Below are 11,253 nucleotides of genomic sequence, written 5' to 3'. Positions count from 1 at the left end.
ATACTGTGTGTGTGGGTACAGTATGTGCGTGTGTCTATGCACTACAGCACTGAGCCGTTTATGTAACCAATGCAATGTGAGCACACTATCCCTAGCCCAAAGCAGTGACTTCACTTCTCGAGTGACTTCACTTCCCATCAGGCAAACTTTGAGGAAGCCAAACACAAGTGAGTGTCAATGAAATAAAATCCTTTCTGATTTTTTTCTATTTAATTTCATTAAAATTTTATACAGACATCAACTTGCATATCTAGTGTTTAAAACTAAAAGCGCCTCATCCATGTTTGTGTCACCATGACTAATTTCTTCAAGAAGTCAAAATATTCTGTCCCTCAAGCAAGAAGGCAAAAGATAAAATGGACCAATCAGACTGCTCCGAACTGTGGCTGAAAGCAATTTTTACGTTTCTGAAAGATGACTGGCTGATGCCCTTTAACCTTTGCCTGAATTCTTTATCCCCCGTCCTCTTTAACTGCATCATCTTAAAAGCTTGAAGGAGCAGTTGTGGCAATCTTCCCCCACTCCCTGGGTGAACAACACACACAGCTGACTGCACCCAGGGAGACAGATGGAAAAGTGGACCATAACAAATAAAGCTGAGAGGTATTCAGTCATCTAAACAAACTGAGTAGTAAGTTTTATCAACAGTGATTTCAAAAGAAGAGAGAAGTGCAGTATCACACAGATTTTGAAGAGTCAGTCTGAATATCCGCAACTCCATATGGTCACTGAGTGGAGTCTATATCTCAACAGTCTGTTCTGTCTACACTGGAGAGATCAGAGGGACTTGCTGGTAATGAGGAACGACCTGTTTTGATTTATCGTCTAATAAATGCAGCCCTTAGCTATTTGGCATATTTCCAAACATAGATGTATGTGATGGGACGCAGTACACTCTGTCTGCTATCGACCACGTTCTCCATATGTCAGCCAGATGTAGCGAGATTCTGAGATCAATCTTATATTAATTTCCTCTGGAGGATGTAAATGCAGAACCAGCCATTTTTAAAGGACTGTTTATTTGCCTTGACTCCTCTCTGCTAAACCAGAGCTTTCCACTGCATGTGATCATAAAAGGCTCTTTTTAATTGCTGATAAGCTCCATATGGCCAGACATTTCCTTAGAGTTATTCAAATGGTTTCTATAGATGTTGCCTTCCTTGAAATGTCCGTGCCCTGGTTGTCACGGTGACTGTTGTAATGAACAGGCCTGAAACTAACGTGAATTGGGTGTCAGTCACAAAAGGGTGCCCCTTTCAGGATAACTGCATGAGGACCATTTTATCATGTGAGAGTACAGGCCCGTCATTACCTGAAGCAAAATAGCAAAGTACATTTATTTATGCCTTAAACCTCAGAATATATAAAGAATGCAAAATATTTATTGTTAAGATGTTCTGTAACAGTTGTTACAGTAGTGAATTATATTGTTTGAGTTAATTGTATAAATAACCATTAACTATCCGCCATTCCTTTTGACCTGCTGAATACATTTTTTTTCATCATTACCAGCGTCTGCTAAATAAATGCAACGTAATGTAAGAAATGACAGAAAAGGCAATATAAAGATGGTCAGCATCCCATAATCTCACTATCAGAAACCAGTGATGGTTCTCCAACATCCCTACTTCTTCCTTTAAATATTGTCCAGTTTCTAACATTTATGTCTGGCTGTAAACCCCGCAGCAGAGAGGCTCTCTAAATCAGATTATGAAGGTGAGCTGAAGTGCTGGTTGGCTGGAAGAGGTGCCACTCACACATTCTGTTTGGTCTGATTGGGTAAAGCTTTTTTGAAAGAGTAGGGGCGTTAACCCCGGTGTCCTGGTCAAACTCCCATGAAAGTGGCTCTCTACATCTGGTCACCCAGTCGTTCTCTACATTTTGTTGGCTTCACCATGCCTGACATTCAGACTAACTTTGATTCCTCGAGTCACAGTTCTCAGTTGTTTTAAATGTTTAAATAATAGTTTAAATAATAAAAAGGGAACTAGCAAGCTAAATTGTGCAATCCTTTGTTCTAAGGAGCATGCACTGAGTGCATGTGAATCCAGACCATAAAAAGTGTTCGGACTGCAGTTCATTCAAAAAGAATGCAGACTGTTCTCGGGGAGTTCTGTGCATAAAATAATAACTCTTACCATCTCAGCAACATTTCACCCACACACACACACACACACACACACATATATATACATACACACACACACAACTTATGGTATGAAGCTCCAGAATTGTTTCTGATGAATGCAAATAAACAGGTTACGTAATTTGTACATGCATGCAGAGAAGGCATGGAAAAAGAAATCTCACTAAGAGACTGAAATGCAATGCCAAACAAAACACGCAGGCTCTGTGGATGCGTTTCTGAAGATGTCTGGATGAGCCCACAGGACGAGCCTTGGGAAACATCCCTGTGTTTCCTTTGGCTCCTGCAGAGCCTAACTTCCTATTTTCATCAGCGTCTGGAAAAGAGGTCTTTCAAACTTAAATGAAGGTGCAATTAAGGAAAGGAAAAAAGATATAGAAAATGCAGACTCTTGGAAAATTTGAATTGAAGGCTCTTACTTACTTCGCCTTTCAGGCATTGCACTGCCATCACAGTATGCTTGGAGTTACATTTGACACAGTTCATTTGAAAATAATATAATACTAAAAATGAGCCTGCATAAAAACACCACCAGGTATATTTCGGCAAAAGCAAAAGGACGGGTGGCTCGTGCATGCCGCACATTGAATATTTCATTGCTCTGACACATCTCTTTTTTTCAGACACATCCGCTTCCTCCCTTCCTGACAGATACAGCCCTGATAGACACAGCCCAGAGCTGTTCGTACAGTGATGTCATCAGCCGTCGGGAGCCAGGGTTCGCTGACTGCACATCAGACATCAGTCTCAATCATCAAGATCATTTTTCATACACGTTATATAATGCCAAGTGAAACGTTTTCAGCAGAGTTACACTTTAAACACTTTCAACCATTTTGTGATATTGTTGTTTAAAGAGTTTCAAATTCCAAGGCCTCACCAGCACCAGGACCTGAACTTGTGCTGCAGAGCAATAGTCTGTGGGAGGACAGAAAAACTAGCAAAAAAAATGTTCTTCTTTGTATATACAGTAAAGCTTCTACAGTCCATTAAAACGTGCACAGATCATTTAAATACAACCTTTTTTGGGAACTTGCAAAAGACAAAATGTTCTCCATCCACTTTTTTTTGGGCGTTTGAAGGGGGAGTGGCTAGAGGGGTAGCAGTATCGGATGGGGGTGGTAGGGAATCGCCTTCAGAAACAAAAAAAGGAGAGTATATTTCCCCCTCTGATCATTTGTGTGTGGCACTTGCATGCTTGCAAATGTGTGGCAGGGATCCTTTTGATGTACCTGAAGATTAAACAAGGCTGTGAGTGTCTGACTGATTTACACACAGCACATGCTAAGAATTGGACATGGGCAGGGCAAATTCTTCCCTGGGACGACTAAGGCTATACAAAACACAGGGTAGAAGGGTCAGAGTGGAGGCAGCTATGCCATTTATATCTAGTCCATTCAACTATCTCCCACATATTCAGCTTTAATGGCTAACATGCTGTTACTGAAACTTTATTTGGCTTAGGCATCTGGATCATTTCCAGTGAAAAAGAAAACTTAAAAATTTTTTTTTTTTTTTTTGGTGTAACATTTTTGTTGTTGTTCTGGAACTATCATTTGACCACTGTAGTTCTGGTCCGTTCTGAGTTTGCACCTGAGTAAATACACAGGAAAACTTATTTGTTTGGAGAGGTAGTTAAAGATTTTAGGAAGGAGGGAAAGTCAGATATAAAAAAAATAAACACTTTCAGAAATACAGGTATGGTGCACTGCCGTATGTGTGAAACAATACAGTCCCATCCAGGCAACAGATGTTCTGCACTATAAGGGTACGCCTGCACCTCATTAGAGGGGCCATATTTCATGGAAGCCGTGCTGTAAAGCCCATATAGATGACATACTCACTTTAAAGTGCAGCGTGACTCCAGTTTGGCTGTTGTCTTTTTGTCAGTACCAGGACCACAGAGGTCTAGCATAGACTTCCACTCCCTTGCTCTCTTCCTCTTGAGACCAGCGTCTGATCTCCCCGGTCACTCCTACCTGTTGCTGAGGTAGAGGTGAGGACCATTCTGCCCATCATTCTGCAAGCGGACACACAGAAAGAAAGGTAAGTGCATTCACACAAAAAATTTTGTCAGTATGGTAGTCACTTATGTTCTTTAATATTTTTGCTGTAGAGACAAAGCTGAAATGTGTGTCCTGTGTGAGTGCACAGACATGAGTCTTAGTTACACTTTTTCTTTATTTTCTTTTTAAAGGCTGCTTAGATTCTGGCTTCAGAATTTTTTGATTCAGCTTCAAAAATGTTGTGTGATAGACTGTAATATTAGTCATGGCAGTACAGAATTTGGATTCAGCATGACTCAGTACATTTATAAACTCATAATGGGTATTTTTGGATGTGTCCAATTTGTACTGCATGTCCAGTATTATGTTACAGTGAGGATTTGGCATTTGAAATCATCCCTGCTGCCCTGCTGCTGAATTTTAACAGTGATATACTACAGAGTGTTTAGCATTAATGGGAATTAATAACAAATAAATGTATAACTAATTATTTTTTTTCAAATTACAGTAATTACAAATTCAGGATTCACATCAAATAACAAATTTCTAAAACTTTTAACATAGATGAGCATCTGGCATTCATAAAACTTTCTTTCCAATCAACACAGACTGCTGGGAAGTAGTGTTCATTGTCTATTATTGATAGTTATTGCTTTATTACTAACATCCCGTATTTTTGTCAAATGATTAACTTTTGAAAAGTTATACTGAGGTTTTGCCAACACAATAGCATTTGTGCAAGTGTTACAGCTACTATTTATTTAAATGAACTATCTTGCAAATAAGAGTAATTCTTCTAAATTTTGAGTAGTTCAATATATGATATCTGAAAGCTACTGACTAGAGGCTGAAAAGTCCTTAACTGTTCAGAATGTACAGTCCATAAATTTAAGGGCTTGTGATACATCTTCATATGCCATTGTATGATTTGCTTTTCCATTGTACTGTAGACCTTAACTAAAGGATTATACAGAATGTGGGGGACAGGGTAGGAAAATGGTGCACAGTATATGAAGTATAGGAAGGTCCTTTTTTATTGTTAGGATGCAGGGTGCATTTTTAGCACAAACACTCAGTGTCACCAAGATGCCTCTAATGATGGGAGAGGGATGGAGGTCAAGCTTCTCACCTGGCCCACCTTAGCTATGCTTCCACTCTAAAATGACTAATATGGCAGTTTGGCTTTCAGCCAGTGGAGTCTCTTCACTCAAGCGCTACTGATTCCAGACCATCTGAACACATCTGGTGTTGCGTACATCATGTTTTTTTTTGTTTTTTTTATAAATGGAAAATGTCTTCACGTTTGGTGTATTTTCTAGCTAGCTTAAATACATTCTAGCTTAGCTAGCTAGCTTTTGCTTACTTAAGCTAGCAATAATTAGCTAGTGTTTGCTTTTTTTTCTCTCGCTAGAATAAACCATTAATGACGTGAATAAGAACGTGGACTGGAATTAGCATTGATTTAACTGGAATTTTAGCAATTTTAACTCTACCAAGTTCTGGTTGTCTTGTGTAGGCGCTGAGCTCATTGTACATAGGAACTGCAGTCAGCCAACAAACTGTTAGCCAAGGCCAGCTCCTGTCAGGAGATCTACAGCCTAAAACCAGAAAGAGTAGAGTGGCTCAGTGAAAGAGTACTTAATGGCTTCACAGAGCTGTGCAGAATTTGTGTGTGGTCTAATGGCTCACTGTGGATTGGCAGGAACTAGGTCTTATCTTTGGGCCATCTCTGTGGGTTATGTTCATTGCTCTGATCCTGAAATTATCTCCATGACAGTGATTCTCAGTGGAAAGACAAGAGCAATAAAAAGCCTTACTGCTGTTGTTTTGTTTTTGGGGTAAGGTCATTTAGTCTGACACACCATATAGGCAGTACGCTCATAGCAGATATGACATCACTTTGATGGGCATGACATGTGTTTGTTCTTCCCTCTGATTTACCCCAGACAGGTTTAATTTGTTGGCAGAAAACATGAGTCCCCTCAGCATACTTCTTTTAAGCATTCTGAGTGGCAGTGTCCTGTGTCAGTACTATGACTACGAAGGCTACCTGGACCCCTCTCACCTGCTGGGCCCGTCGGGGCCTAACTGCCCCCAGAATTGCGACTGCCCAATGAACTTCCCCAGTGCCATGTACTGTGATGGCCGACGCCTCAAATCCATCCCTGGTATTCCCCCTGGCGTCAAGTACCTCTACCTGCAGAACAACCAGATTGAGGAAATCAAGGCTGGCGCCTTTGCCAATGTCACTGACCTCCGCTGGCTCATCCTGGACAACAACCGCATCAAAAGCAGCAAGGTGGAGAAAGGCGCCTTCGAGAAGCTGGCCTCCCTGGAGAGGCTGTTGTTCAGCTACAATGACCTTTCAGAGCCTGTGGGGCCACTGTCCAAGTCCCTTGTTGAGCTGAAGATGATTGGAAACAAGCTGTCCATGATCCCCGCAAACCTAATGGTGGGGCTAGAAAACTTGACCTCCGTCCACCTGCAAGAGAATGAGCTCACCACCGAGGGCCTCGATGGAGCCTTAGAGGGGCTCAAGTCTCTTCACTACCTGGATATCAGCCACAATAAGCTGGGGAAGCTACCTGCTGGCGTGCCCAAGTCTGTTCAGATGCTCTATGCCGACAACAACAAAATTGCCAGCATCGCCAAGGACTACCTGCAGAACCTTCCTCAGCTGCAATACCTCCGCATCTCTCACAACGAGCTGGCGGACTCTGGCATTCCCGCTGGGGCCTTCAACGTATCGTCCCTCATCGAGTTGGACCTCTCCTACAATAAGCTGGCATCCATCCCAGAAGTCAACGAGAACTTGGAGAACCTCTACTTGCAGGTCAACGAGATCAGCAGTGAGTTGCCATGCCCTTATCTAATGTGATTTGTTTGCCATGAGTGCAACTGGATCGTTCACCAGAGCTTGGGTCCTTATGATGCAACCTTCAAATTAAATACATTTATAGCACAAATTGCTTTCTGCTTTACCATCACTATAGCTCAGTTGCAATTAGAAATGTCTCTTAATGTTTGAATAACAAATGAATGCAGGTATTTTTTTTCACAAACATTTATGGTGTGTAGATTAGTGTGTGGACAAATTGCCAAACTTGAAATAATTTATTTTTTTTCCTAAAGAATTTTCAAACAGAGTTTGCCAACTTGAGGTCTAGAACAGCTTTCTGACAAACCCTTCTTTTGTTCCTTCTGTTCCTGCAGAGTTTGACCTGGGGAGCTTCTGCAAGATCGTTGGGCCAGTCAACTACTCCAAACTCAGACACCTGCGCCTGGACGGGAACCACTTAACTCGCAGCAGCGTGCCATTCGACGCGTCCAACTGCCTCCGCCAGGCTGCTGAGCTCACTGTAGACGCCACAGACTAAAGGCCTTCTCCAGGCTTTCCCACCCTCCTCATCCTCCTCCTCGTCACGGACAGTATTTCAAACAAAACATTCACGCACCTCTTTCGCCCTGCTTCAGACTCAGCAACACATCGTGCCAAGACCTAAATCAACTGAAAGACAACAGAGAGGGCAGTTCTGCAGTGTGCTGTAGGTTCATAAGCAAACGAATCATATAGGTCCATAAATCTGTGCCCCAATGTGGAGCTTAGTAACTTTATATATATATATAAATATATATAAAGTGTATGTTTACATGAAATAAATACACTATAATTGGGTGACATTTCAGTTACGGTTTCACAATGAATAAATAAAAACTAAACATATGGGAGTTATTTTCCTTATAGACATTATTCAGACATTGATGTGACCTACAAAACCATAGGCAGTGTTTTGTACATCATCTATAAATAACTTGTTTTCGGTTACTTGCATGAAACCCATGCTAAATATGTATGATAACTTAGCATTTTTTGCTCATGGTTACATTGTTTTGCCATATTGTAGAATACAATCAGTTGAATAACCGTTCTAATGTGCAAGACAATGAGTACATTATCTTGATTTTTTATATACATGTTTTTTTTTTTTTTCCACCTAAACCATTCTTGGCTGGATAATCCATTGTACATAAAAAATAAATAAAATACATTTACCAAAACCTGTTGTTTAAAATTCCATTCAATGAAATTGTGGACATTATAACGCATTAAATTATATGATAATATTAAATATATCCACACATATCCAACTTGTACAAAACTTTCATATTATATGGATTTATGTTAACATTACTTCATAATGTTTGGAACAAAGATATATTTGTTACTTGATTTAGCTCTGTACTGAAAATTTTTAAATTTGCAATCAAACAATGCACATGTGGTTAAAGACTTCCCAGCTAATCTTAAAAGGTATTATAATATATTTTGGCTTCACCATGTAGAAATAACAACACTTTTCATGCATAGCCCCAATCCCTCCCCATTGAAGGGCACCATACTGTTTGGGACAAATGGCTTCACAGGTGTTTCTGATTAGTTAGGTGTGTTGAATTGCTTTTTTAGTGCAAGTATAAGAGATCATCAACAGTGGAGGTCTTCCTTGGCCTACCAGGCCTTTTGTGATTACTCACCAGAGATCTTTCTTCTCAATGATGTTCCAAACAGTGTAAGGTTTGGCCTATGTCTTTGCCTGATTTTTTTCATGTTTTTGAGCCTCATAATGGCTTCCTTGGCACAACTCTGGTCCTTATGCTGACAAACACCTCTCCAACGGCAATCAAAAGTCTTTAATCAAGACTAGATGCTGAAAGCTATCTTATACTTGCAGTAAAGAAGCAGCTGAACACACCTGACTAATCAGAAACACCTGTGAAGCTATTTGTAATGTACTAAAATACCCTCTAATAAAAGCTGGAAAATGCACTTTAACCACATATGAATTCCTTGATTCTAATAAAAGATTATGAAAAAGCAAAATGAAGAAAAATATGGTTTTGTCTCAAACATGATGGACTTGCTGTTTGTGAACATATGCAGTTTGGATTATGAAGAGTAATTGTGCTACACAAATGGGAGTTAAGCAATTGTACACTCTCTTTATAAGTTAAGTAACTAAATAAAATTCCACAGCTATTATGTCATGGAAAAAGTTATGTTGTGTATATAATAGGCTCCAAACGATCTCTCTTATGGCTGAAATGTATAATTGAGCCATCTGGCTTCAATTCAAAGGTCTTCCTGCTACATCTATACAGTACCATTCAACAGTGTCATATTAATAATTCCAACAAGGCCAAGTGTGTAAAACACAGTAAGTAACAAAGGGCAAACCAACAACGAGCGGAGGGAGGGTGCCCCTCAGAACACATATGCTCCTGTACCCTCCCGTTAATATCAACCATGAATGCACTACCTCTCCAGAATGTGAAATAAATCAACAGGAAGAAAGATGAGGCGCCGGAAAGGCTTAAGTTTGAGGTACCGAGGACCAGCCTGTAGGCCATCGGTGCCTTGGTTTAGGGGCCTGTAAATCTCTGGCTAATGCTCTGGGCCTCATTACTCTTTGGCAGGGTCTTGAGTGAGGCCCATCTGTTGCCCACTCCCATGTGCTGAGTGGCCAGAGCGTGTCTGGTGAGGAGAAGACTTTGCGCAGACATTCCTTTGAACGGAAGGAATATGAAAAGAAAATCAGACTACGGGGCTCACTGTCTCCACTCTGCCTTAGCTCCCTAGCACAGCTTGTGAATGTTAAGTTGTGACTTAACATGGTCGGGTCAGAATGCAGCGGACTTTGAAATGGGTTCTCAAGGCCCTAATGGAACTGAATGAAGAGCACTAAAATTTTTGCCTTAAAAATACCCAGTATTATTTTTACAGTTAAACATGTAACTGTACTTGTACCCTTTAGGGTGATGTGCCAGGTGTGTGTCCGTCTGGATGGTTGTAGGTCCAACTAAACAATGACAATCCTAATGTCAAGTGCGCTTACGTCAGGGAGACTCAAAATTCAGTGATTTGTGTGTGTGTGTGCAAACAAACAAATTATTTCAGTCAAAATTCATAACCTCTTGTCCTTTCTTTCAGATCTTTGTGAAACAATCTTCCCAAGTCTAAAGTAAACATAATACGGACCTTTGGGGACCGACAACATCCCATCTTTGGAACTTTGTAACTCTTGAATGACACCTGTTGGCGTCTTAAAACACTCCCTTTAAACTCCATTTGAATAACTCCCTTATTCCTGACCGTAGATTCGTTTTCTTTCTTTTTTTTGTTATGTAGCGGAGACTTGTGACTCTCAAATATGTCGAATCAACCGACAATAAAACCGGATTTGCCGTCGAAAACCACAACTACATTTCGCTAACTGTCGGCTGTTTCCACACAGTACTAGCTACTGAAAACACACAAAGCAGAGAGAACGCAGCGGTGCAGGTTGTAATACTTCAGAACTATGTCTCAGAAATAAACATTATCAGTAGAACTGCCACTTCATGCCATACTTCATTCTAATGATGGTTCAGTAGGTGAAAGTGGAAGTGTACTTTCTTGGGATGGGGATGTTTATTTCCATGACGGACAACGTGCCAAAGTAAAACTGAAACAACAAATTCACGCTATTCTAAGAGGTTACATGTTGTTTTTACGGTTTGTGTTAAACAATCCTATGTATACATTGTACTACCATATAACTATAGAAATATAGCCATTGTTTTACAGGCATTCCATTACTACAGTTATTCTCAAGCTGTGTCTGATACATTGTCCTATTGACATGGCTTTATGATGAGGTTACTCCATACAACCTATTCTTGTAATCCAAGATGATATACCTGAGCTGACACCTTTGGTTTTGAAGATGTACTCAAGTGAACACATTTTTAGTAAGCAAAAATGTTTTCCTCCTATAAGAGGGCCTACCAACTGATCCATATTATACCCAGGCCTATCCTTGACATTCCCTTGATAGGGGAAAGTCTTGTGAACAAAGGAGGGGGTTGCATGAGGGGTTATGTATTGGATAAACCTGTTTAATCAGTAAAATACTCAGTGGAGTGAAAAACATCAAAATCACTTAGGGTTGAAAGAGTTAATGAAAGTTTGGCCAGCTCTTTGCCTCTCCATGTGCTTTCAATCTCCCAGAGACACCAACAAGCCAAATGGCCAGATGTTCCCAGTTTTGGGACTGCTTCATGGAG

The 11,253-nt window shown here is 40.5% G+C and overlaps 1 protein-coding gene across 1 annotated transcript; it reads left to right on the top strand.

Annotated features, from left to right (window-relative positions):
* The first annotated feature begins 3,267 nt into the window (after positions 1–3,267).
* On the top strand, positions 3,268–8,211 carry lum (lumican). The gene is made up of 4 exons (XM_064342670.1): positions 3,268–3,397; positions 4,037–4,192; positions 6,099–7,001; positions 7,366–8,211. The coding sequence occupies exons 3-4, from the start codon at positions 6,125–6,127 to the stop codon at positions 7,527–7,529; spliced, it is 1,041 nt and encodes a 346-aa protein (XP_064198740.1). The 5' UTR covers positions 3,268–3,397; positions 4,037–4,192; positions 6,099–6,124; the 3' UTR covers positions 7,530–8,211.
* Positions 8,212–11,253: the final 3,042 nt, after the last annotated feature.

The sequence above is a fragment of the Anguilla rostrata genome, chromosome 7 (assembly GCF_018555375.3).
Source record: "Anguilla rostrata isolate EN2019 chromosome 7, ASM1855537v3, whole genome shotgun sequence".
Lineage (NCBI taxonomy): Eukaryota > Metazoa > Chordata > Actinopteri > Anguilliformes > Anguillidae > Anguilla > Anguilla rostrata.
The sequence above is the reverse complement of the archived record's forward strand: the minus strand, read 5'-3'. Positions and strand labels throughout refer to the sequence as shown.

What these genes read in the sequence shown, in the direction of transcription:
- lum (XM_064342670.1), top strand. Translation starts at nt 6,125, where the DNA reads ATGAGTCCCCTCAGCATACTTCTTTTAAGCATTCTGAGTGGCAGTGTC. An exon ending in GCAGGTCAACGAGATCAGCA is followed by an intron (nt 7,002 to 7,365) that starts GTGAGTTGCCAT and finishes CTGTTCCTGCAG; the next exon opens with AGTTTGACCTGGGGAGCTTC.